This window comes from Trachinotus anak, unplaced genomic scaffold (assembly GCF_046630095.1).
Source record: "Trachinotus anak isolate AG129_WGS33_773 ecotype Australia unplaced genomic scaffold, CSIRO_AGI_Tana_v1 ptg000014l, whole genome shotgun sequence".
Classification (NCBI taxonomy): Eukaryota; Metazoa; Chordata; class Actinopteri; order Carangiformes; family Carangidae; genus Trachinotus; species Trachinotus anak.
The window spans coordinates 5,798,623-5,825,061 of NW_027273865.1; the positions used below are offsets into that span (position 1 = coordinate 5,798,623).

General features: G+C 42.2%; 3 protein-coding genes across 4 annotated transcripts; 2 read left to right on the forward strand and 1 right to left on the reverse strand.

Annotated features, from left to right (window-relative positions):
- Nucleotides 1-16: 16 nt before the first annotated feature.
- On the reverse strand, nt 17-10,581 carry tgfb1a (transforming growth factor, beta 1a). Its single transcript, XM_071496469.1, has 6 exons — nt 8,478-10,581; nt 3,691-3,966; nt 3,299-3,539; nt 2,598-2,748; nt 1,370-1,480; nt 17-1,254 (listed from the first exon to the last, which is right to left on the reverse strand). The coding sequence occupies exons 1-6, from the start codon at nt 8,803-8,805 to the stop codon at nt 1,207-1,209; spliced, it is 1,155 nt and encodes a 384-aa protein (XP_071352570.1). The 5' UTR covers nt 8,806-10,581; the 3' UTR covers nt 17-1,206.
- A 2,863-nt stretch (nt 10,582-13,444) lies between these two features.
- LOC139632407 (RNA polymerase-associated protein LEO1-like) lies at nt 13,445-18,694 on the forward strand. The gene is made up of 5 exons (XM_071497325.1): nt 13,445-13,946; nt 15,812-17,576; nt 17,658-17,737; nt 17,851-18,071; nt 18,169-18,694. The coding sequence occupies exons 1-2, from the start codon at nt 13,868-13,870 to the stop codon at nt 17,083-17,085; spliced, it is 1,353 nt and encodes a 450-aa protein (XP_071353426.1). The 5' UTR covers nt 13,445-13,867; the 3' UTR covers nt 17,086-17,576; nt 17,658-17,737; nt 17,851-18,071; nt 18,169-18,694.
- Nucleotides 18,695-19,615: 921 nt separating this feature from the next.
- On the forward strand, nt 19,616-26,255 carry LOC139631855 (cyclin-dependent kinase-like 1). Of its 2 annotated transcripts, none has more exons than XM_071496471.1 (10): nt 19,616-19,924; nt 20,369-20,557; nt 20,809-20,930; nt 22,200-22,272; nt 23,083-23,173; nt 23,543-23,740; nt 24,219-24,301; nt 24,428-24,484; nt 24,778-24,930; nt 25,620-26,255. In XM_071496471.1, exons 2-10 carry the CDS (start codon nt 20,390-20,392, stop codon nt 25,713-25,715), a joined length of 1,041 nt encoding a protein of 346 aa, XP_071352572.1. In that variant the 5' UTR covers nt 19,616-19,924; nt 20,369-20,389; the 3' UTR covers nt 25,716-26,255. The 2 variants fall into 2 exon arrangements, with proteins under 2 accessions (XP_071352572.1, XP_071352571.1); XM_071496470.1 differs by having other exon boundaries at nt 19,618-19,924; nt 23,540-23,740.
- Nucleotides 26,256-26,439: the final 184 nt, after the last annotated feature.

Genomic DNA, 26,439 nt, shown 5'->3' on the forward strand with positions numbered 1-26,439 from the left:
TTCCACTCTGACGTGATAATTTAACATCAATGTTTATTTCAGATTTTTTTTTTATATTTACAGTTACAAATTTCAAATGGTAAGTGCACTATAAAATATCGTAAACTGAAAAAATGGGTTGGTTTTATTGCTTAAAAAAATCATAGAAGCTGAATTAAGTTGTTGTGCAAAAAAACCTCACACTTCAGATTAAAGTAAAAACTTGTCCTGAAATAAAAGGCAATAAATTGCCCCTAATTTACTAAGGATAAAAAAACAGCAAACGTGTAAAACCAACACCACAACCACATCCCCTGACCCTCACCATCTAAAGGCTGGCTGTAAATCCCAAGAAGGAGAATAACATGGTGTCATCACTCTTACAACCACTGATATTACTCATGGCTTTAACAGCCCGAGGACAAGCTGACATTCAATTATGAACACAAACACAGTGACAAAAAGGCATTGTAAAAAAAAAAAATCACGTGGGTTGAACAAACAAAAACACAGCAAGTGAAACTGATGGACGGTTCCTGTGAAACGGTGCCCAGTTGGCTGACAGTTTCAGCTTCCAGTCGGGAGGGGTGGGAGGGGGGCGGGGGGTTTCCCCAGGTCGGACTGTCCCTGTGATTGTCTGCTGTCCTTTACGCTGGAGCTTTCTCCAAAAACACCTGCAGCATCCAGGAAAACCCCACCAGCCACTGTTTTCCATACCTGGGATTTAGCACCGTTGACTATGACCTCGCTGGGAAGATGATGTGGCAAACAGAAATGTCCCAGAAAGTCATCTGTGAAAACACAAATGTTCTTCCATCGAGGTCATTTTGGTCTTCATGTCCTTTTGGCATCCTTTATCCAACTGTTTTAATCCTTTTCCATGTCAAACTGACACACTTTTACATGTTTCACTTCTTTAGAAATCTGTCCATCCAACAAATAAATTAATTCATTTCAAGACAGATATTTTTATTACTGCAAGGAAAAAGTATATACACATAAAAAATATTATCTATCCCTATCTATATAAAGAGGTCCATGGTTCGATGTGCCGCCTCCAACATGATAATGGCAGAGCTCACAGCTTGACCACAAAGATAACTGAATATTTTGTTCCCCTTGTCCACATTATTGTCATCCTCTTTATCTCTCTGTGGTGGCAAATATGACTTCTCCGATCTCTGCACATGTTTTAGGGGATGCAGAGCAGTGTGCCGTGTTGTATTTTTAGCTACACTTGCAGGACTTCACAATCATATTGGACAGCTGCTCCACCTGAAAGTAAAAATCAGCAGTAATGTGATAAATCATCTGTAAGTGTTGCTTTCAATAAAATGTTCAGCAAACATTTCACCTCACAACAAAGGTTACTTGGCTGCAGTATCGGTACCTTGTGTTGCCTGCCCACGTAGTAGAGGATTGGCAGTGGCTCCAGTGCCTGGGGGACACAGCAGGGCTGGGCAGAGGCTCCTGGATTGTGATGCTTATACAGGGCTAAAATCTGTAAATCGTTAATATGACAGAAATACAAGAAAACAAAGAGCTTAGCTCAGAATTTCATCACCGACCTCACATGTGGCAGAGGAACTGTTGACAAGGGCGTTTAACATATTTGATGAGTCATGACTTAATTATTGACTGATGAATACAGTTTACCAGAGTTTCCTTTACAGTTGAATAGGTGCAGTAAATAGTTTTGCTGAGTGATATTTTAGAGGCTACTCCACTGTAAAAAGAATAAAGACCCAAGATAAAGTATGCCAGTAAATTTTGTGAATACTTGTCAGATTTTCAGACACACACTACTGACACAAGATGTTATTCATGTGTGACTTCAACTGAACAAGCCTAAGGTTTTACACTAGTGGCTCTGTGAGGCTGTGCAAGCACACAGCAGTGCTTTGAGCTAAATGCCATGTCCATGCTAAGATCCTTGTGTTTAGCAGGCATAATGTTTACCATGTTTATGATGTAAGTGAATTTGTTAACGAGCTAACTGTTGTTGGCTATTGCTCATTATCACTAAACACGATGCGATCAGCTGAGGCTGCTGGGAATTTCATTAGTTGTGCAGGTTTTTGGTCATAAACCAAAGTAATAGACAACTTAACATTATTAACATTGTAATGGTAATCCATTCAATAGAGATATTATAGTGTGGACCAAAGCAGTGGACCATCCCTGGAGCCATACCTCTAGCGTGGCTAAAAATTTGAACTAGGCCTGCAACTAATGATAACTATCTTTAATACTTAGTATGCCATTATTATGTTATTTTTCTGATTAATCCATTCATTGTTTAGTCTATAAAGTTACAGGAAATTGTGAAAAATTCAAACCTCAATTTCCCAGGATGATGTTCTCCAGTAGTGGCCAATTTACTGATTATCGTTTCAGCGCTAACTCAAACCTTTCCAACAAGCCTTCATTCTCTCACACGACAGACCTCACCACTTGATGTGTTCCAGCTACTGGAGAGTGACTGGCTCAAAACAGTCAGTTCAGTAACCAGAGAACCAGAGAAAATCAAGCTGTGAGAAATCTTTTGGTCTGAGCTGCCAAACCACTCCACCTTATTCAACCATGTAATCGGATGTGGATGAGGTGTTGCACTTTACCTGAGAATATTTGTTTTCAGCATTCCAGATGTAGGTGCAGGACCCCATGCAGTAGTTGGCATGGTAGCCTGTGGGCTTGTGTATCCACTTCCAACCCAGATCTTTCCTGAAGTCGATGTACAAGCTCCTCGCACAGCAGGTCTCCGTCTGGCTGCATAAGAGAGAACAGGAAAACGTTTTGTGAAATGAGGCGTGTCACGAGATGCCATGCAGATGTTCAAAGCCTATTCGCTGTAGCAAAATCAGTCTGCAATGGGGATGGTTTTCAAATTCACTCATCCCACCGGTGTACAAATTACAGCTGTACTGGAGAAGTCTTCCCATCCTAAACAAGGCCACTAAGAATTACAGTATTTTAAATGAAAGTCTGGTGTCTGATATAACAGCCACTTCCCTGCCCGAGTGTGGCTGTGGCTTCTCCTGTCCACACATTTGAGTGTCCTTGAACAAGTTGATGACCAGGCCATCTGCCTTGCATTGCAGCTTTACCTTTAGCTGGTGTGTGGTTGCTTGAGAGGCACATTGTGAAGTGCTTCATCCCACTGAGGGTGAAAAACTGTACAAATGCAGTCCATTTACTATGCAGCTATTAAAATGACTGCGGACGTGTAAGGTGGATAAACCTGTTGCCTGGTACAGCTTTAAAAATATCAGTGACATGAAGTACAACAGAACAATGTGGTATGTATAGGATCGCTTACGCCGCACACGTGTCCCTCGTGTCCGTGGAGCGTTTTTTGCGTGAGGTGAGGTGGGTGCTGACGTTCTGAGGGATGGACATGGTCAGGATGTAGGGTAGTTGCTGGGCCAGAGTCTGCATCTTTGCTTGGTCTCCTCTAATTTTCTCGGTCCCAGAGATGTCAAAATTGAAGCTACTGCTAGCACTTGGCTCGTTCTCGCTGCATCCACAGAATAGCCGCAGTTGGAAACTCTGCTCATCCTCTGGTGGGACAGAAATTTATGACGTATCTGGTTGGTTACTTTATCAGTGAAGGTAAACAGCATCAGGACTGTACATGGGCTGAAGTAAACAGTTGGACAGGTCATTAGCACTAGATCACTAGATAAACTGCACTTGTTTACAGTAACTCACCAGTCTCCTCGAGCCACTTCTGCAGGGTCTCAGTGACATCGAAGGACAACCACTTGTCTTTCAACTGGTTCGTGACAAAGCGGGAAGCAAGGTAGCGGGCCGAGGTCCCCTTAACCCGGTACAGCTCCACCCGCTGCTCAGAAGCTATTGTGGTTCTCCTGATGAGCATTCGCAGCTCCGCACTGGTCAGCAGGCGGTAATCCCCCACTCTTTTCCGTATCTCAGAGATGTTGAAGAACATCGGGATGATTTTGTCCTTGACTGTGTCAGTTTTGTCTGTGCAAGTTAAAACAATTATTTCAGACAAGCAAGTTGTATAAATGTGTATCAGAGAGATTCATGGAAAACAGAAATGTTCTATGAGCTGATCTGCTTGCTATTAATATATTATGACCAATCAATTTCTGATCCTTTGTGTATTTTATACCAGCTGCCATATTTCTAGTGTCTCAATCCAATCTTGAACCACTTTGGAGGGGAATTGTAAGTCAAATGTTTAATTGTGGACATTTTGGTCTGTGTTTTTAAGAGCCAGCTATGATATTTTTTCAGTCTTTCAGAATTTGTTCCTTTGTTCAGAGCTGTAGAAAGACAAAACCACTGAGCTCTGTCCAGCTATGTTATGTCAGACAATATAACCTGAATTAAGACTCTGTCAGCAGATACTACATATTCCACACACCAAAAAAACTCTCTTTAATACCTGTGTTGTTTCTCTCCCCTCCTCTCTAGTTGTCTGATAAAAAAAAAACACTATCAGAGGGAGAGGAGAACAGCACTGAAAGTTTTTATGGTCATGGTGGGGTGGTGGAGCTCTTGTGAGCTTGTGATCATGGAGCTCTGGTTTGTTGGGATAGTTGGAAAACCACAATTATGGTCTATACTGTAAAGTTTACACAAAACACTAAAAACACACTGTAATATCTCTTGGCAAAAGAAAATATGACTTTTTGACTGATGGAAAATGCCAAATGGGGAACAGTTAATGGACATGAGGGCCAAAGAATTAGGTCTTTAAATGGACCAGTTAAGATTCTTTTAGCTATTTTTTTCTGTATTAGACTACATTCAAAATTATTTTTGTATTTACTAGTATTCACTATATTTTATCTGTACACCTGGTACATACAGCACTGTAATTTACTACATAAAGTCATACTGAGATATTTATTACTCAGTTTTTCATAAGTGAACTCCATGAAAAGTTCTTTCAGACATGATTTTCATAATTCTACATACGCATGAATGAAACAGAACTAGCCAAGTTCACAGGGTTACTCAACAATCTTAACTGCAGCCAAACATTCATCTATTCCAGCTGCTGTAAAGTTGACCATAGAGAGTGTTTTGTTTTCTTACAGTATTGCTGCCCATATTTGCAACTTTTATTCCTGTCCTGAGCCTGCCCATATCATGAGAGCAGGAACACTCCCCACGCAGAGCTTGACAGAAAACAGAGCCAAACTACTGAAGGCTTTAACACCATAAATCTAGCAGCGTTACATTATGAAGGATTAAGTCAGGCGGAGACGTGCAAAGATAAACGCAGGAAGGCAGATGATCGAGAGTGAAACACTGCGTAGAAAGAGACACTGAGAGGAGGTGTTGGGGGGGGGGGGGGGGGGGGGATGCAAAGAAAAAAGCAAAGTGAAGAATGCACTCATGTGGATATAACTCACAGTTGTGTGAGGTGGAAGTGGAAGGGGTGGTGTGAGCAGGGGTGCAGAGAAATTGGAGATGTGTATCAATAGAGCCTGGGGTAGACCGTCCACTGTGCCTGAGCCTGCCAAAGCACAACTCTCAAGTCCAGGAATTACTCTTTGACAGCAGCTACAACCCAGCCTCGCATACTTGTGCTGCATTGTGGATCCAGGCTGTGTCAGGATCCTCCATGTCACGGCTGCTTGTGTATCATTTACCACTGTGACCATCTGCGTTGCTGCTTAGGTAGTGTTTCACCCCTTGTACTGAAGCCAAACTGAAACTGAAAAGAGCTGGTGTGGAGTGCAAAGGGAAATGAGATGACATTTTACTGGTCCCACCCAGAGCAGAGTCAAATGTTTGGTTGTAAGGACATGAATGGAAACACAGAGTGTCACAACCGTGTACGGTACGTGGGGAGCAGTGAGCTGGCCATCATGTATCAAGCAGCACTGAGCATGGAAAGTCACCGTCTCCAGCTAGTTCAAGTAAACTGAGATAAATGTGTGAAGGGTTAGAGAAGTGTTTACGAAACAGGAAATTAAGTCACTTCCCCCAAGAAGCATATTGGCTGCAGCACCACAATTACGGTGAAGCTTTATCCTCACTTCTACTTTCCAATTAACACAGCTTGTATCGCCTCTGGCGTATTATCACTGCACTGTTCATGTGATAAAATTACAACACTTTGAGGTTAGTAAGTGTAAAGATTTCCTTTCAAGAAGATAAGATGAGGCCCCGCTCTTCCAGACAGGGGTAAAGATAGCGCCCGAGTTGGCATACTAACATGGGTGTGGGGGGGATTTGTGTGTTGTATCAGAGCCTATCCGCAGGTAAGCTGGGGACAGCTGTTGTGACAGGTAGAGAAACAGCCCTGTAATTACCAGTGGGAGGAACCAGATTCCAGCAACAGGCTAAATACCTGCCTCCTTCATATGCTCGGCTCCACCTTCCAACATCCCACTCGTCAATGTCTTGTTTCCCCACCCCACCTGGTTTGTACACATGGTGTCTAACCCCTGTTGCTACTCCTCTCCATTGTAGGATGGTAGCCACTCTATTTACTCTTAAATAATAATTACTCTGGAGCAGTGAACTCATTTCAATCCTGGTTTCCAACTAAGAAAGAGTTCCCTCCAGATAATGAGCGGAGTCACATCTGGACCAGTACCATGTTACATGCAAGAGGTGAATTTGTGTGGGCTCCAAGGGAAGGATGTTACTGCAAACCGGCTGAAGGAATTTAGCCTATTGCTCCACACAATTACCATGATGGAGACTACAACTATTAAGCTCTAAAATGCTCTGCACGCAAATATGCATCCCTGTAGGCTGTTTTGGAAAATCAGGAAAGTGAGATTCGTGCAGTAAAAGGAACCACAAATGGAAATGACGAATAACATTGTTAATGAATATTAAAAAAAAATCTTGTTCTCCCATGTGATTACATTTGAATTATTTTGTTTAAATACAGAGCAGAAGTTGGATTGTCTGACACGCACCCTTAAGTGTTTTTTTTTTTTGTTTTTTTTTTTATAATAATTGCAAAAGATGTCTTGCTAAGCCTACACATGCACACTGATACACTTGACATTGGCCCTTTCCAAGTGTGTGGAGGTCGGCTCTGTTTTAAGGAGCCACGCTGAGGGTTCAGACAGTGGATGGGTGTTCTCTGGCATTCCACAGAGGTAGGAAACACATGCTCCCCATGGGCACTGCTTGCACCGGACCTGAGTCACTCAAGATCTCAGTGGCCATCAGCCTGCCTTCCTTCCTGCCAAGCTGCCCTGTCACAAACACGCTGCAAACACACTGATAATAGGCTCAGGAAACCCAGCAGAGAGAAGCAAGAGAGGAGGAGAGAGAGGCAGAAAGAGAGAGAGATGGGTAATCAAGGGCAGAGAGCCATGGAAATTAAATGGAAAATGGTCAGAACGAAATAGAAAGAGATATGATGGAGAACAGGTGACAGGATAAGCAAGGGAGAACCCAGTGCTCAAGTTACAGGAAACCCCCAGTCTCTGAGGGACAAAGAGAGAGAGCGACAAGGGAAAAGAGAAAATGAAAGAGAGATGGCAACAGGGTGAAGGTGAAGGAGGACATGTCATGTCTTCCCTAATCTCATTTTTCTATTTTTCCTCCAGTTCTTTGGTTTTCATCTGAGCAGAACAAAATCATGCCCTTCATTCTGAAAGTTCTTTTGTTCTCTCTGTGCCGTGCACACTCCTGAGCAGGGTTCATCCACTCAAGTCTTTCTTTGAAGTGCTGGATAAAAGAGGGATAGTGTGGATGCCTGCCTGATGGGGTGAGGAGTATAAGCATATAGAGAACAATGGAGTAAAAAAACAAAACCAAAAAAATATGTTTATCATAATAGTTTGAGAGTCATTGTGCAATGAGAGCCAAAAACCATTTGGCTGAACAAACAGCATACGCAGGCTAGCCAAACAAACAGCGCTAATAAAGCAGTAAAAATGCCGTAGATACCACGAAAGCAGCGCAGAGCATCAGACCAGATGCCGGTGCTGCTAACTTGTAACGCCTGTGATCTCTGAACTGCTCAAGCTGCCTGAAGATGTTGGGTGGAGATCAGAAGAGGTACACATGTTGAGTGAATTTATGGATGAGATTGGAATTGACACCAGCTATTGGGCAAACAATGATTCATTTAGACTGTGGCAGCTAAGTTTGTCAGTCAGCAACTATTGTAAGGCTAATTTATGCTGAGACTTGGGCCAATGGCATGACATTGTTAAAAAAATTGATTAAAACAACACAATGCCTCAGATCTTTGGTTTTTGATATATTTATATGCTGTCGTTCTCATTCAAAAAGGACACCAGTTTATTTCCCTTTGCCGTCAGCAACCGTTAACGTCAGATCTGAAGAACGACCTTTGGTGCGTGTGTCTGTGTGTTTCTTGAGCAGAGTGCCTTACATGCCTGTAAATGTAGGAGCATAAATCAGTCATACTATTATTTGACATTGTTAGTGCTGTAGTCAGCAACTGCCTCCATTCTTGACACTGGGTGTTCATGTGTGCACAGTACATGACTTATTGCTGCTCTGAGTTATCTGGTACTTACTGATCATGCTGAACTTGTGCAGCACCTTGGCAAAGTACTCCTCCTCCTCCTGCTCTGTGGAGATGTCCGTCTGGACCTCAGTATGCTCCTTCAGCATCTCCTTGGTGCTGTTGTAGAGGGATATCAGAGTGGACGGGATCTCCTCCTCGTCTCCAGCCTGGTCAGGTTCAGGCTCTCTGGGCAAACGCAGTTTGCTGAGGATCTGGCTCCTGATGGCCTCAATGCGCTTTTTCCTCACCATCTCCAGGTCCACCGTCTTACATGTAGACATACCACTTACATTGCCCACCATGTACACAACCATGAGCATGAGCAGTGCCAGCTTCATGGTACCAACCTGACTGTAACCACTTATGTGCTCTGGTTCTTCTTCTTAAATCCTCCCTCACTTTTTCTTTCGCTGCCTGTCTCGGTCCAAGGATGGTCAGGGAATAGTGAATCACCCCGGGAAGAGTTGTGACTGATGCAAGGTGTTTACACACCGGCAGAACAATTAAAGCAGTGTGGAGAGTCCTGAAAGTTCAGGACTATCTGTGCCACCGCTGTCGCTACTGCTGTGGAAACCACTTAGCACTTGTGACTTCTTTGCATAGAAGCAGGTGGAGAGAATCCCAGTGGACAGACAGACAACGAGTGATGAGCCAGCCTCTGACTCAGCCACACAGGTAACACAATGACGTTGCAGCCACTGAAGTGAGTCCAGAGCGGAGCTGTCAAATTCTCATCCAAACGTGCACACAGACAGCGCCCCCAAGACTCAGAAGACCTCCACAGCACCCATCAGTCCACAACAAGCAACAACACTCACAGACCAACTTCAGATTTAAATTTTCAAGTTTTGAATCTTTATCTTCTTATCTTTTGAATCTTAATGTAATCTTTATGCAAGTACACCTCCACGTATCAGCTCAGTGCCGTACTGGTCACCAGGCAGTCTCTCTTTACATGTCCCAGGAGACAAGCAAATCTGAAAGGAGCCGTACAACACTCAGCAAAATGAATGAGCGGTGTTGGCAGAGCCCCGCTTACTTACGTCTGAGACTAAGGTTTCGCAATGGACACAGCTTCCTGTCCTCTCTGACCCAAAGATTTCCTTAAAGATCATTCAGGGCTATTCTGTAGATAGCTGTAATGTCTAATACCCTTTTTAATGTCCCTCAGGAAAAGAGGACAGCGATGATACGTCCTGTGCTGAACGTGTAGAAAAGGCCTTCCTATTTCTGTGTTTTTGAAGTTTGATCAAATGACCTCTGGCTTCCTTCACAGCCCAGATAAAACTCTCAGGGGCTTTGAGTCAACCCAGCGCTGATCAAGTATTCACAGTGAAGGGAAAGAAAGTACAATGTAGTATTTCAAGATCTCACTTCAATTAACTTTCTACAGCAGTCACAAACCTATAGAAAAAAAACATTTGACAACCTTGTAACAATCTCTCTCCACTCTGACTACCTCTTTTTAGCACTAACAGCATGTGATCCGTGTACAGCTGCAGCTTACCAGAAATTGCTTTCAACGCCTCCGACTCATGCCTACTTCACAGAGAGAGCAGCTGTCTCTCAGTCTGTGTCTTCATTCTCAAACACAATAATTTGATAAGTGTGTGCTCTCAGGTCCGAGATGAAGGCAGTTATCAAAGGGTAAAACCCAGCAAAACTCTCCCTCTGTCAGAGAAAAACTGTCCTGCTGTAACAACAAATTAAGTTTGACAAACCTTCTCTTTAAACGAGTGTACCATCCAGACACAGCAGCAGTAACGACAGCAGTAGCAAGAGTAACAGTCCCTCTGAGCTCACGCTGTTTTGGGAATCAGATTGCTGTCTCGTCTGAGTCCTCTCTTCCCTCTATCCATCCATCGGTATCACCTCGTTTATGCCCTCTACAGCTCCTTCACACCTCCCCTCTTGAGCCTCCTCTGACACAACTCCCTATTCACACCTTTGTCTAACTCCCTGCCTTTCTCCTTGTGCGCTCCCTCTTTCCTAGTGCTTGTCAGAGCTTGCTGGTGACAAAGTGATTTGTGGCAGCTCTGCACTCAGCTAACTTTTCTCTTGCACTCCCTCGCTCTGCCTCTCTCTCTCTCTCTCTCTCTCTCCCTCTAACTCTTCTTTTTTTTCTGGTTCCTGTTACTCGTCTAATAGAGCGAGGAGCTCTCCGCCCAGGAAATGAGGGTAACGGCCGCAGTGTAAAACATCTGCTGTTTAACAGAGTTGTGCTTGCTGCCTGCCTCCTGTCCACATCAGGAAGCCAAGAGCTGAACACGCTGAATTACTGACTTTAGAGGCACCAGCTCTCTCACACTCTCCGGCCTGTCTGAGATTCAGGCAATGATGACTGACAATGTCAACAAGCCCTGCATGGCACTAGTGTCTCGCCAACTGACCGCCACATTTACCTGGTAGCTGTGAAGGGGAATGCCTGCCAGCCCAAAGAACTTAGGCACTTATGGGACAAGCCGGTCTAAAAGTAGAATGGTGAATTTCAAGGGATGGAAAGCCAACAGGGCAGGACCGTGTGGTGCGCTGCCCTGGGTCTGTGTGCTTTTTAGAGGTTGGATTGTGTATTTTCAAAAGGAAGGCCAGACTAAAACAAACCGGTGATGATTTCAATCATTTTGTTTCTGTCTGAAGGATGATTCAATGGGGAGAAATAAAGATAGTAAATTGCCATTGTAGTCTATAGTCTTGTACTTTTTTAGGTTTTGCCCAAATGTGTTTCCCAAGGGTGCCTATTGTCAATTCACGCAACCAGTTATAAAGAATGAGCTATTTATCTTGCACTGGCAATAAATGGTGACATTTAACACAAGGAAACTCAAGGCAAAAATCCCCTAAAACACCAGCTAGAACAGAAAACACTGTACTATCCTACAGTGAGAAGTGCACTATATCTCTGATTGCCATTATGATAAGATGTTGAGAGTAAAATGAGGGTAGCTATCAAATGTCAACAGCTACTACTGTAACTTGTCCTGTTGTGTGGGTCTGTGGGAGCTTTGATGGGTGAGCACTGCCACCTGATGGTCAAAGATGCTACACCAGTTTGGGGATTTTCCTCTTGTGGTTGACATCTATCATCAACCTCTAGAATCATGTCTGAATATTCTGTTTATTTTTTCTTTCGTGTTTGTATCTAATCTTTTTTTTCTTTCTTTTTTACATAAAATAAACATGCAGTATGAATGTATGCTGTCATTATAACAGTAGCTCAGATGGGGTAGAGGATGGTCACACAAAACAGATGTAACTACAGATCTTGTATCATATTGTCTAAGAGATAGAATAACATCAGTAACATCAGCTAAATTAGAAAAGAAAAACCTTGCTCACACCTGGGGGTTTTCCTTTAATTAGTCAACAATGGAGCATTTCTTTCGCTCTTTTCACCAGTGATGTATTCTGAGACAGAAAATAAGGGCTGAGTGCTACTAGACAAAGAAAATATTGTATTAGCCTAACAGAGGGAACAAGTGAACAGACGTGCAAAATTTTGCTGTAACAACACATCCCAAGTATATATTCTGACCTATTTTCTCTACTCTCCACTGGTTTGTTAACATTGGCCTTTGAACATAAGAACCTCCATGCCTTGCTGACTCCGTACAACCAACACGTCTCGCCAATCTGCCATGGGGCATTTCATACCCTTCGCCACAAGGCCTTGATGCCAGCACCTCAAGGTGTCTGTGTGTCTCCAAGCACAGGAGTGCAACAAGGTCTGCTTTCCCATCATTCACTGTGGAGTCCTAAATGATTCTCTGTGTGATTCTGCAGAGGATCCCATAGAGCTGTGGCAAACCCCAAAGTCTTTGAGGCAGACGAGCCGAGGGAGGATGCTGGGAGAAGAAATATTCACAGTCAACAGAGAGAACAGATCATGTCACCGCATCAGAGCTGCTCCTGCATATATTTCACATCTGTGGCAAAGTAATATGAACTCATGTTCATACAAGTGGAAGGGGAAAGAAGCACTCACACCTTTAAGTAAAAGTAGTAGAAAGTAGTACACCAATGCAAAAATACTCCACTACAAGTAGGCCTACAAGTCCTGCATTCAAAAGCTTACTTAAGTAAAAATACAGAGTTTTTATCAGCAGAATGTAAAGTTATGCAGCTGAATTAATGTCTCTGTTACATTAATATATAGTCTTTGATTACTATTGCATAAACATACACTTTCGTTATAGCTTCTTTACCTAGGAAACTCCACATTATAGATTGTTGGGTTTATTAAAATAGATTATATTCTAGAAGATGATCATGTGTTTTGGATTTAAAATCTCAATCTTCAAAGTAATAGCTGTAAAAATGTATTTAGATATAGTGCTTGAATTAATGTAGAGGAGCTGGGGATGGTTGTAACTTTTATGACATTTCTGTCTGTATCTTGGAGCTCTTTTAAGCCAGTGCCTTCAAAATGTAATCCAAACAAGTTAAATGTGTCCGCTATCAAATGGTGAATGTGTTATCTCTGCAAACAAGCAGAAAATGCAGGTTTCATCTCAAACACAAGGAGTGAAATGTGACAAGTCACCCCATAGCCCGGATTAGCTGTTACATATGTAAGATCATGATATAAGGATTATGACAAAAACTTGAGGATTTTTGGAGCGAAGAGGAGAGAAAGATGTCAGTTTAATGGCATAGCGGGACTTTCAGCAAGTCATGCCAGCATCATGCCTTCCTTCCCGGACCCCTGTTCAAATACGTCTTGTGTATGAACATGGAACATGCCTACCTCGGTTAAACAGAAGGCCATAGGTTTGTATGAGATTATAGTGCATAGCCTAATGATTGTAATCTGCTGAGATTTGAAAATCAGAAACTGTACTAAGTCATGCTGTCTTCATAAACGCATGTGCATCCAGAGGTAAAAACAGGTTTTCTTTATTTCAAGTAGGCTATCGGAGTGTTATAAATGAATGAGCGCATTTCCTTTTACATGTGAACACATGGCCTCACAGGGCGAAAAAGAGCGATTGTCGTATGATTCAGAATATTTAAAAAATAAATAAAGAAAGAAAATAAATAAGTAAAATAAAACAAAAATAAATATCAAATACAATAAATAATAAAATACATTTTAAAAAAAGAGAAAAATCTCTTAGTGCACAGGTGTGCGTCAGTAAATGTCATGGAAACAGAACGATGACCCATCCGAGGCTATATAAGCTCTGCAGACTGGCCCCATCTCTCTCTTTGCACCTGGACACTGACCTGAGTTGACCTGCTGCAAACACAAACTCTGAAGCTAACTCTCGGAAAGCTAACTCTTGGAAAGCTAACCCTTGGATAATTCAAGCTGCTGGAAGACAACTACTTGGACACCGGATCTTGTTGGCAAAAATAACATCTGGATCAACGCACCACCGAGGAAAACCCACCACCCTGAACATGGCCTTCAGCAGGCCGCTGCTCGCCAGGGGACATCTCCTGACTGGAGTCGCCCATGAGCTTGACGACCACCGGGCAGGTAGGACAAAAAACAAAGTTTTCTTTATTACAAATTTAATAATTTATCTTCCTAAAAGCATTTAAAGCTCCAATAGTAAAAAAAAGTATGTGTAATTTTTTACATTTAAAGGTGGCCAGTTGACACCATGTTAGTGGTCTTGTTGGAAAAACACAGATTTAGTGAAAACAGACTTTTACTCGACGATTTCTCTGTGTAAATTGGTTGTTTTGTGTATAGAATGCATTAAATATTGCGGGAGAGCTGCGGAATGTATTAACAATTGTGTTTTAATTTGAAAGCACTGTTATTTTGGTTTGAGGGCATCAAATTTTAAAAAATTGCATCCAAATTATTGGAAAAAAGATGGCGACTGGGCCAAAATTCATAAAATGCCCAAATATGCTTTTCTTATGCACCATGGAGACGATGGAACCTTTACGGGCAAACGTCAGAACGTGGGGACGCACAGGTGTGTCCGCACCATCAGGGGCCCAGTTCATTTGTTTTGACGGTCGGAGCTTGAATTAAAATGTATCCGAAGCTGGAGTATTGAGTCGTTTTCAGTACAAAGTTTCTCACATGTTAACTCTTCAAATATTCCCCATAGTGCACAGACAGACCTATGTTAATGAGAGTGAAGGAGAAAGGTGTGTCTGGATGTTGGCCTGACCTTACACAGAGCTCTTGCGTTCAGTCATCTCACTTTGGCTTTGTGGTAACATGGTATTTCGCACACTGAAATGCGCTTTTACTCTGTCATTTAGTGGTTTATTTGTGAGGGAGAGGACAGTGATTTGTCTTGTGAGTTGTCACTGGGCTATATGTGGTCCTGGATGTCACCGGCTCCTCCACGCACCAAGATTTGCTCATAAACAGTGAAAACCGGTAATAAACGTGCTGTGCGCAGAAACGCAGACGTTTCTTTTGGAGAAGATTTGTTGTTCCGGACGTATAATTTAGTACCAGTGGTTCATCTTGTGTGAAGACGCACGCAGTTCAACGTTTATAGCATAGGTCTACTTGCGCGTCTCATTTGAAAACCGTGGTCTGTGGTTTAAGCAATAAGCACAGATGTTCCTATGCTGCTCAGTTGGTGCAAAAGAGAGGCCATGGATGTCGGATTTTCCTGTTTTCCTGTCTAGAGAAAGCATTGGAACATAACGGAAAGTGAAAAGAGCTGTGCGTAAAAGTGCGAGGCGCTCCGAGTCCTCAAGTTATAAAAGTTATAAAGCGTTATTTATGTGCGCCTTATACTAAAGAAACATTATTATTATCACTATTATTACTATTATTATTATTATCTGTTTTTAAAGAAATCCAGTGCAAAACCTGGCCTTTAAAAGATTAATGGAAAAGCATTCAAAATTCAAAACTTTGCTAACTTTTTCTATTCAGAAATTTTCAGATCCACATGAGTTTTGATATTTCCACTGATCTTTTTTCATGATCATCAAGTTGATCTGAATACACTCTCAACATTATGATAAAAGTAGTGAGTTCGCTGGTGATGCTACGCAGCCCTCATTTTGTTTACTCACTCACATCCTACAAAGAGGTTGTGAGGTTATAGAGGGGATTGCTGCTGTAAAAGGTTTGTTTACATCAGTGTGTTAATGTGTGTATTATATAATAATATATAATAATATATAATTATGTGACCATCAGTTTCTCATGTGAGTGCAGTATAAAATCATTCTCACGCCCTCCTCTGTTCAAAATGACAGTGACAGAACTCTCTAAAGGGGGCAGCTCCTTTTGTGTTGTTTGTGGAGCTTGTAATACATGTAGTGTTACTCTCTCCCAAAGAGCTGATGTTACGATATTATGAGAAACTGTTCATCTGTGAAATCGAGGTTTCATTTGCTTGAGCTTTTTCTCCTCAGGTGGCTCCTCTCAGGCCGTCGTTCAACGTCCCAAAGAAGATGGCCCTCCTGAAGTCATCTGGATTATGGACGACGACGATCTCCCAGTCTACATCTCTTCAGATGAGGAAGAGGACCATGAGGTTGTTCTCGTGGAGGCTGAAGATGAAGACCACTTCACGGACAGTGAGGAGGAGGAGGAGGAGGAGGATGACGATGACGATGACGAGGACGAGGACGATGACGATGACGAGGACGATGACGATGACGAGGACGATGACGATGACGATGACGAGGACGATGACGATGACGAGGACCTTGACGATGACGAGGACGATGACGACAACGACGACGACGACGACGACGACCGTGACCGTGACGAGGACGAACACGACGACGACGACGACCGTGACCGTGACGACGACGATGACGAGGACCATGACGAGGACGACAACCGTGACAAGGACCATGACGAGGACGAACACCACGACGACGACCGTGACCGTGACGAGGACGAGGACGAACACGATGACGAGGACCATGACCATGACCATGACCATGACCATGACGAGGACGAGGACGATGACGATGACGATGACGATGACGATGACGATGACGAGGATCTTGACGATGACGACGACGATGACGATGACGATGACGATGACGACGACGACGACGACGACGACGACGACGACCGTGACGAGGACGATGACGACGACGAACACGACGACGACCGTGACCGTGACGACGACGACGACGATGACGATGACGAGGACGATGAAGATGACGATGACGAGGACGATGATGATGAGGGACTAGAAGACTGGACCAGTGAGGATTCCAGTTACGACACCATATCTGAGGATGAAGAAGAAGACAACGATGAAGACATCGGACATCGCTCACCTCTCGTCCAAGAATTCCCCCCCGAGTTCTGGCTTGGCTGGCGACCAGAGTTTCCTTCTCTTCCTGCTGGTTTTCCACACCTCGAGGTCCCTGAGGAGCGACTGCCCCTAGTGTTTCCTCTTGCTGGTCCCTGTAGCTCTGTTGCAGAACCCTCAAGACCCTCTGAAGACCCTGCTGCCTCAACATCAGGCCACAGCTCCTCGACAAAGAGGAGCAGGGAGGAGAGTCACTGCGAGCAGGTAAGTGTGAAGAGGCACAGATGGGACTTCGAGGGAAGCCTTCAGGACTCAGCTCCTTCAACCTCAGACCTCAGCTTCTCCACAACCAGAAGACCCTGGCTTCGTCGTGCTGACTGGCCACTGTGGCTTGACGACAGCGACTCCAATTAGGGATGTCCCCCTGGAATGCTGCATGAAGCAGGATTAAAACCTGGACACTCTTTGCAAGTGGTAGGGCTAACAATGCCCCAGGTAGCCCTTGTGTCTGGCAGGGCTGTGAGTGCCCTGTGAAGCATCTTGCACCAGGGCCTCTTTGTATATGTGAATAGGAATAAGTTTAAGTATAAGATTATGGATAAGAATAAGTTAAAGTATAAGTATAAATAAAAGAATAAGTATAAGAAAAAGTAAAACTATAAGTATAGTATAAGACTAAGTATTAGGATAAGATTTAAATAAGATAAGAAAATAATAAGTGATAAGTAATAGGTAAGAATAGGTCAAGTATAAATGCCTGCAGCACAGGTAAGTTGTTTATTAATGACAATATTAACAGAAATGTCCTTAATTTCACAGGTTTAATTATTCAAAGATTATTTATTGACTCTGTTATATTGAATCTATTTTTCTCTTTAAGGTGAATATGGCTACACCAGACAAAGGTAAGTTAATGACAATATTATTATCACTTAGATTATTCATTTTACTTACTTTGTTGTATTTTTGAATTTATTTTTTCACAGGCATAGATGAACCAGATCAACATCCCCGCAGTCCAGTTCCAACCCTGATCCCAAGAACCACTGCCTCACTACCAACTGTGGTAAGAATGATAAGTCATCAGTTATTCATTGACTGTGGTCTGTTTTTGTACTCTTGAAGCCATCATTGCACTTCAGTGACCGTCAAAGATGATGTTTTCTTTCATTGTCACAGGTGGAGCCATGGAGGCTGGAGCACTTCCCCTGGTTAGCTGCAGTCAGCAGAGAGAATGGCCTTGCCCAGCCTCTAGGATACAGTACAAGCTCTGCCTCAACCTTCAAAAAGCGACTGCATGGAAGACCAGAGGCCGAGACCCAACCACCAGACCAGACAGAAGGATGGATGACCACAGAACCAGCTGGTGAAGAGTGGTCACCTGCGTGTCAGTGGGCTCAGTAAGTAATCCCCTCAGTGAGACTAGACAGTTAACAACAGTCACATAAAATGGTGATGAGCTAAAGTTAACCATATATATGTTGATATTTCTTGTAGCACCAAAGGGGTCCACTGAACCTTTGTCAGCACTGTACCCACTGCCAGTCAACAAACAGTATCTGAAGAGGCAGTGAGTAAAGAACCAAGCCCCCAGCCTTCACCCACCACTCTCTTCAGCCACCAGTCCAGAGGGTGAGGAGCGTCCTGCCTTCCTGCCCAGAGGAAGTTTTCACTTTCTGCTTCTTCTGTGTTGGTGGATTTGGACAGCTCCTCACACAGACACACCCACTGACACACAGGAAATTCGTCATCTGCCTCCAGCTGTGTACAGAAATCAAGACAGTCAATAGAGAGACACCAACAGCTCAAGCTAAATGAGAAAAAAATATTTTTAATCATTACACACATGGAAATGTGTAATTAAGTATTAATGCTTTGTCACATTTTATATATCACATGTATGTGAACAGGTTGTCTTCTGAATAGTGCAATGTAATTAATGTACAACAAATGTTTTCCAACGATTGTATAATCTTTCATATAAAATGCAGAAATAAATATTGTGAATATTATAATTTATTTTGTATTGCTTTTCATTTCAAATGAAGGCATGAGTGTTACATTTCTACTGTGGTATTTTGAACACTTTGGCAAAAAAAAAAAAAAATATGTAATGCCATCAAAATAATATTGCAATACTCATCAGGATGTTAATTCTGTCACTCACATTTATTTTCTAGTCATTGATGTTAATAAGCAGTGTTTGATATACTTTCCATTGTGTGCATGTACTTTAGGGCAGTGCATTATCTTTATATAGGTCATACATACACACATACAGTATATGCACCTAGCCTGTTATTCACTGATTTTTTACTTTTTATTAAGTGGGGAAAAAAAATCACATTTGTAGATGGTACAATGTTCCTACAACTATGTGTGTCACCACCGGCCTGTTTCAGTAACCTGGTAAACTGAGCACATCACAAGAGGCCACAGAGTACAGTAGAAATCTTCTTTTAGTACATCACTGCTGAAAAGGCACAATAAGTTATTTATCTATTGTTTCTGTTGATGGTGTGTAAATCGTACATGGAATACCACTGAAGATAATTCAGCATAACTTCTTCAAACACACACACACATTGTGCACTTTCTTTAAAGAGGTATGAAGCCTCTGCTGTTGAGCAGCGTGAAATGCATTGGTGTCTCTTTTTAATCCCAAAACATTGTCTTTGTATTGAAACCTGACTTGGGTTTCATCCAGGACCACTAAAAAAACCCTATATCATCCAACAACAGCAAATGACAGCAGGAGGATTATAAAAAAAATTATGCTGAGTCACTGCACCACCGATTATCGACAATATAATAAGGCAGACTATTACACAAATATGATAAAACTACAATTTTACGCACACAATAGTGCGCCAGTGACATTATAACAGAATGTGAGGACAAACGGTCTGCTGCTTCAACCATTTCACCTGTCGGCCACCTGTCTCCATGGATACAACGCACCTGTATTCACATGCGTGTTTTAACTTACGTAGCCAGCTCTGTGAATTGGTATCCTGTGCTGCGTCGGGTCATTGTTGCTCTTTCCTGCGCAGTTTCTAAGGGGTAAGTTAAACACCGAAATGAGCGGCACATTATCTCTGTGTTTGTCAATGTAGGAGACAGAGTTTCAGCACGAAAATGGAACAGACATGAAGACTTAGTCTGAGTTAGTGCACTGAGCTGAAGGGAAACAGTGAGCAGACGGGGCCACCGAGGGAGTGACGACGCGCAGGACGAGGAGACAGCGGAGAGAGTGAGTAATAACAGTATCAGAGAGAGAGGGTGAGAGACCTCTGTAAAAATAAGCCCTACTGAAGTTACTGAAGGCTGCGCACACATATGTAGCTTTGCGGACTTTTGCCCCCCCCCCCCCCCCCCCCCCCGTCTGACCCTGTCAGACTGTGGACAGGTGAGTGAGCCTCTCAGCCTCTAGGTTGTGTTCATGCCGGTGGTGAGACTAACTTAAACTACACGAGTAGGTTTTGTGTAGAAACAACGCACATCTTCTTCACTGTGGAATCTCTGGTTTCGAAAAATAACAATAATGCTTTTGTCAGTTTTGTAAGGCGACTGTGTCCCAGTGGAAATACCATAGACACGCATATATTGATGTTATTCTACTTAAGTAACGATGAAATGCAACGTTATTGCTTTTGAATGGAGTGGTGAGTTTGAGAAAACCTTGACCTTTTGACAGGTGACAACTGCTGACTGCCCAATGGAGAAATATGAAAAGCTGGCCAAAATTGGTGAGGGTTCCTATGGTGTGGTGTTCAAGTGCAGACACAGAGATACTGGCCAGATAGTAGCCATCAAGAAGTTTGTGGAATCGGAAGATGACCCGGTCATCAAGAAGATAGCATTGAGAGAAATACGCATGCTGAAGGTGAGAAGAGATTAGTATCACCCACTAGTATCAAGTTTGTTCACACCTAACACTGCAGGTGGATATGTGCAGGCACACAGGCACACATACACTCATTATATTATATGACTTTTACTATTATAACTATTATTATCTGAGGCAATTCTGATATAAAAATGAAAATAAATGCATACAATCAAAATAAAAGCCCTAAACACAACATGAACTGTAAAGTGCTGACACAGTGTCCATATTCTCTGTTGGCCCTGCAGCAGCTGAAACACGTGAATCTGGTCAACCTGCTGGAGGTCTTCAGGAGGAAAAGACGGCTCCACTTGGTGTTTGAGTTCTGTGAACAGACCGTCCTCAATGAGCTAGACAGACACCCTCGAGGGTAGGTCAGGGGGCAACACTGTGGACTAGACGTGCAACATCCGCTGACATGTGGTCTGTTGAAGCGTCGTTGAGTAAGACCTGAACTGAATTAGAGTTAGTTGATACTGAACGGCCACATGCAACATAAATTGAATAAATTCATTCACTTTTCATGCTCAGAGGTCTTTCATGTAACTTCTCTTAGAATCCATGACCAAATTGCAGAGGTCAAAGGTTACTAAGCACATTTCCTCAAGTTCTGTACTTCAGTATAATTTTGAGGTACTTATACTTTAGTTGAGTACTATAATTTTATGCTACTTTATACTTCTATTTTGCTACATCTCAGTTTTTTAGTAACAGTTACAGGTATTAGTTACTTTGCAGATAAGATTTTTTCATGTAAAAACCTATAAAATATGATGATTACATAAGATTAAACTAGCTCAAATGTATATATTTGCTCCCTCTACAGTGTTAAAATGCTGCTTATATGTTAAAACAGAACACTGTCATAACGCTGCCTGTCTGCAGCCTTTCTGCTGCATAGATAGTATTTTTACTTTTGATACTTAATTTATATTTTGCTGATAATCCTTCCGCATCTTTACGGAAGTACAGTTTTAATTCAGGACCTTTAGCTGTAATGGAGTATTTTTACATAGTTGTATTGTTACTTTTGCTTACAAACTCAAAGATCTACATACTTCCACTCCTGCACAAGAGCAGCTCTCTTTTAAGGCGTCATCTGTTTATCTTGCAGTTTAGCATATAACTCACTGTGTGTACATTTATTTACTTAGAGCGCTGCTTATGAAAGCGGCAGCAGTAAGGAGAGGGCTCAATTACAAAGAGCAATTGAAGACTGTTGCCAAGAGATCTCAAAGATGTGGAAATGCCAGCAGCAGAGTTAGGGAGGAGTAGCTGAGTCTAAAGCAAAAGATTAAAGTATTTAGGGGAAATGGGTCTTGTCTTCTCTTTGCTCCATGCTCTCCTCCTGCAATCTATGGTCACAAGATAAGATTTTTTTTTTTTTTACCATGTGAAGTCACAAGCCTAAGTCTGACCATTTTTCCTTTTCCCGCAAGGCTGTGCAGCAGAAACTCTAGCTGCTCCTGAAAACAAAGGCGCTGTTGCCGTTAGAGACAGGCCTAAGGTTACCCCGGTGACAGGAGGGCTGTGTAAAGCACCACTTCTTTTTTTAAAATTGCGGGATAATAGATGAGGAAAACTTGTGTTTTGTTTCTCTTACAACAATCAGTATTCCTTTGTCTGTTGTTCTCTGCAGGGTACCTGAGGCTCAGCTGAAGAGTATAGTGTGGCAGACCCTGCAGGCTGTTAACTTCTGCCACAAGCACAATGTCAGTATATTTTTAATCTGGTATTTAATTTAATATTCTCTGGGATTGTCATGTATTAATCATTTGAGTTTCTCCCACAGTGGATTAGGTTGAGGGTTTTCAGGACTAGACTGGAATAATACTTTCATCCCATAAATACAGTACATTGAAGTTACTGGTCTCTGTAATCATTTCCTCCTCTCCATACTGACCATGAGGTTGTGACTACACTGTAAAAGATATGGGACTGTCCACAGCTTCATATTATCTTAAGTATATGTTAAAATGAATTTTTGTACAGAACAAGGACTGTGCATTTTGTCCAACATATTTTACAGAGTAGTTGAAAAAGACAAATGGTCACAGCAACAAATACATCTCTACCTCTGGCATCTGATAATTATTTTATGATACAATCTAACCACATTAGCACTTTTTAGCAGAATCAATCAATATTTATTATATAATATAAATACTTGTGTTTGCAAGAACAATCTTATTTTAGTGTTGTTAACTTGTTTAATGTGGTTGCTCACAGCATTGCTTTACAATTTTTTTTCCTGTGATAATATTTTACCAAATTCCAGGCCAATGCTCATCATATCTGACAGGTTCAGTTTTAAATACAACATATTAGCATTGGAAAACTTGACTGAAGCTGTCCATCAGGAGCCCATAGGGTTCAATATTAAAATGTGTATAGGTTCCTGATCTCTTGTTATTGTTCCTCCACATTTATTCCTATTCTAGTCTTAATATAAGCCTCTGTGCCATAAAGAGTCTGTGTATCATGTTGCCTAAATCCCTGATCCCTGAGCGTTTATGTTGCAGTGCATCCACCGTGATGTAAAGCCAGAGAACATCCTCCTGACCAAAACTGGAGTCATCAAGCTCTGCGACTTTGGCTTCGCCCGCATTCTGAGTAGGTCATCCAGAGAGCCAGTGCTTTTATGTGCATTTAGTGTTAACGTACCTCTAATGACTTATTCAGCACGGAAGCTTTATCATTTCCGGCTGATGTGCTCCTCACTTTCAGTGTTTCAATAAATGCGTTGCAAAGGAGGACCATCCTGCCAGTTAGTGTGTCTCTGTGTAGTGTGTCTCTGTTTACCCTTCCTGCCTTAGGTTTCAGTGTTATGTTACCATACATTAACATGCAGTCAATCAGTATGCCTTGTAATCCCTTCCTCTACAATGTACGTGTTATTTAGTGTTCATTATTCAGTATCTTAAGTGTGTGTCTGTCCATACAAGTAATCTACATCTGTGTGTGTGTTGCTATACTCAGCAGGACCAGAGGATGACTACACAGACTATGTAGCAACCCGCTGGTACCGGGCCCCTGAGCTGCTGGTTGGGGATACTCAGTATGGGCCTCCTGTGGACGTGTGGGCTCTGGGCTGTGTCTTTGCTGAGCTGCTCCATGGGAATCCCCTCTGGCCTGGGAAGTCTGACGTTGACCAGCTGTACCTCATCCGAAAAACTCTAGGTACACTGATAAGGGGCCATGGTAATGGGTGCTTAAAGGAAATAATCTACCTATGGATGCACTTGGACAAACTTACTTGCGTAACTATGAAGATCATTACACAGATTATATATGACATTACTTTCTTCACAGATCCCAAGATCAGCAGATGGATTTACACAGATTGTAAAATCATGATAAAATCACATAACTTCTGTTTCCAGACAACAGCAGTTAGCTTGAAAGCAGATCTGCCTTTTCAAGCAGTCTTGGTGCCGTTGTTTAGTCGCCTAACAGCTTTCATTTTATAACTAAACTAAATGTGAAAATGCAGCAGAGTTTGTTTGAACTGGCGAAGTTAGGTAAGGAGAGTTAGGTTAGGTGTGAAGGCACCTTTAAAAAACAAAAACCTGACACATACTAGGAATGTTTTAGACCTTAGCTCAACATTTACTTTTGCACTGGATGAAGATTTTGATTATCTTGTTTCTGACCTCAGGTGACCTGATCCCTCGTCACCAGCAGGTCTTCCGCTCTAACGTTTTCTTCAGTGGAGTCAGTATTCCTGAGCCAGACACAACGGTACGAACCCACCGATACCACTGGGAATATATATGTTCTATATATATATACATATATATGTTGTCAATGGGGAGGTGATGAAGTGTGGTGAAGGTGTAGTTATTCCCCATTTATTTGTGCTCTTAGGAACCCTTGGAAAAGCGCTTCCATGGAGTATCCCCTCATGCCCTCCAGGTTATGAAGGTATCTTATGTTTATGTTTAACAAATATGAACCCACTGTCACCACTGGGAACGACTGATATACCAATACATATTAGCATGCTGTGTATTTTAGCACATGAATAACAAGAAGTTTAGAAAAGCTAAACTACTACATTTTTGAGGTAGTTTATAAGCTGTGTTGCCATTACATACTGTCAGCCACAATTCTTTTTTGAACAATATTTAAGTCATATTCTTAGGTCAATAAATCAGAATCTGGATATTGTATCTGCCAATGCTTCATGCTAACTCTGTACCACTTTGTGTGAGCAGTCATGCCTGGTGATGGACCCCTCTCTCCGGCTGTCCTGTGAAGAGCTGCTGGAGCTGCCCTATTTCCAGGAAGAAGGAGGAACCAACTGGGGCCGCGAGTGTGAGCGCCCAGGAAGACGACATGACAAAGGCACCCGACGCAGACAGGCAGGGGTAAGAGTCAAACACAGTGGCTTAGGTTTAACCCTGGAAGAAATCATTCCCATGACCCCAAACTTTCAGACTGTGCTGTCCTGCTTTAAACATGGGTTATCCAGCTACACTCCACCCCAAAACTTTTACTGATTATAAAAGATTCACCTCTGTTAGTCTCAAAAAATGCTGCAAAGAGTTGGTCAAGTAAAGTTAAGTCAATTTTATTTATATAGCGCCATCACAACAGAAGTTATCTCAAGGCACTTTTCAAATAGAGGAGGTCTAGCCCCTCTCTTTACAGTATTATTTATAGACCCAACAATTCCCACCAAGAGCAAGCAAGCAGTTGGTGTCTGCACCACTATGCTTATTATGGTCCATACAGTTAAAATGTGATACACAGGTTACATTTGTCAGTCACTTCAGCTGCCTCCAACAAGCTGCTTCTTTACTATTGCCATAGATTGTAACTTTTATAAGTTCAAACTGACCACAGTTGCTGATCCCAGAGAAAAAACTAGCAGCTTTAAGCAGCCACAAGGACAAGGACATTCCCTCTAAGTGGTATTTTCACCACTAGTCAGCCTGTCAAAGCGTTATCTTAATATTAAAAAATGTTCACGATTTGCACAGCAGATAGTTCAAGTGGTTTACTCACAGGATCTCTCTCTCTCTCTCTCTCTCTCTCTCTCTCTCTCTCTCTCTAGGCACAGTACTTGCCTCAGTTACCAAACAGCAACATCTCACCAGCACCTGATGTCAAGAAACAGGTGAAGCATAAATATCACCTGCCCAACATCTAACAGAGGAACAGGCTGGACTACAAGTTTGTGGCTGAACTCAAAAACATGGACTTGTGCAATCATCTGAATACAGTTAAATTTGAATACACTTATATTCTTGGTGTGAGTGAGGAGTATTTTTAATTTTATGATCATGTTCACTTGTCCACAGACATTATCACTTAATATTCTTATACAATAGTTAGGGCATTTGCAGTTGCAGGTTAGGCAACACACTTACAGTAATATTACCAAAGACTGCACACTCATGTGGTCATCGCTGAAGACACAATGGCCACTGCATTTTAACACCTCTATAAAATATCTTCTTAGAATCACCAGTGTGCCATCATCACTTGGACATAAGCACCAGAGTTTTCTTGTTTTCTGGCACAGTCAGTGGCAGCAACTGATCCCAATGCAGGTTCATACTGGCTATCAACTGTGTTCCACATATAGGATTCATCTATTTAACAAGTGAGTCAATTAAACTGTATTTATGTTCTGATATATTTTATTATAAGGTTTAATAAGGTTTAATAAAAGTTGCCATGACAGTCATTTGATGGGTTCTTAACATATTGCAGCTTTAGTCTTTGACAACGTCTGACATGGACATTCCCTCTGTTGCTCAGACACAAGACCGTGGTACACTGGAACATCCATCAACACACTGACAGCCTGACACACTGCTTGACAGATTGCCTGACCTTGAACTTATCAAATTACTCACGCAACTCCTTGT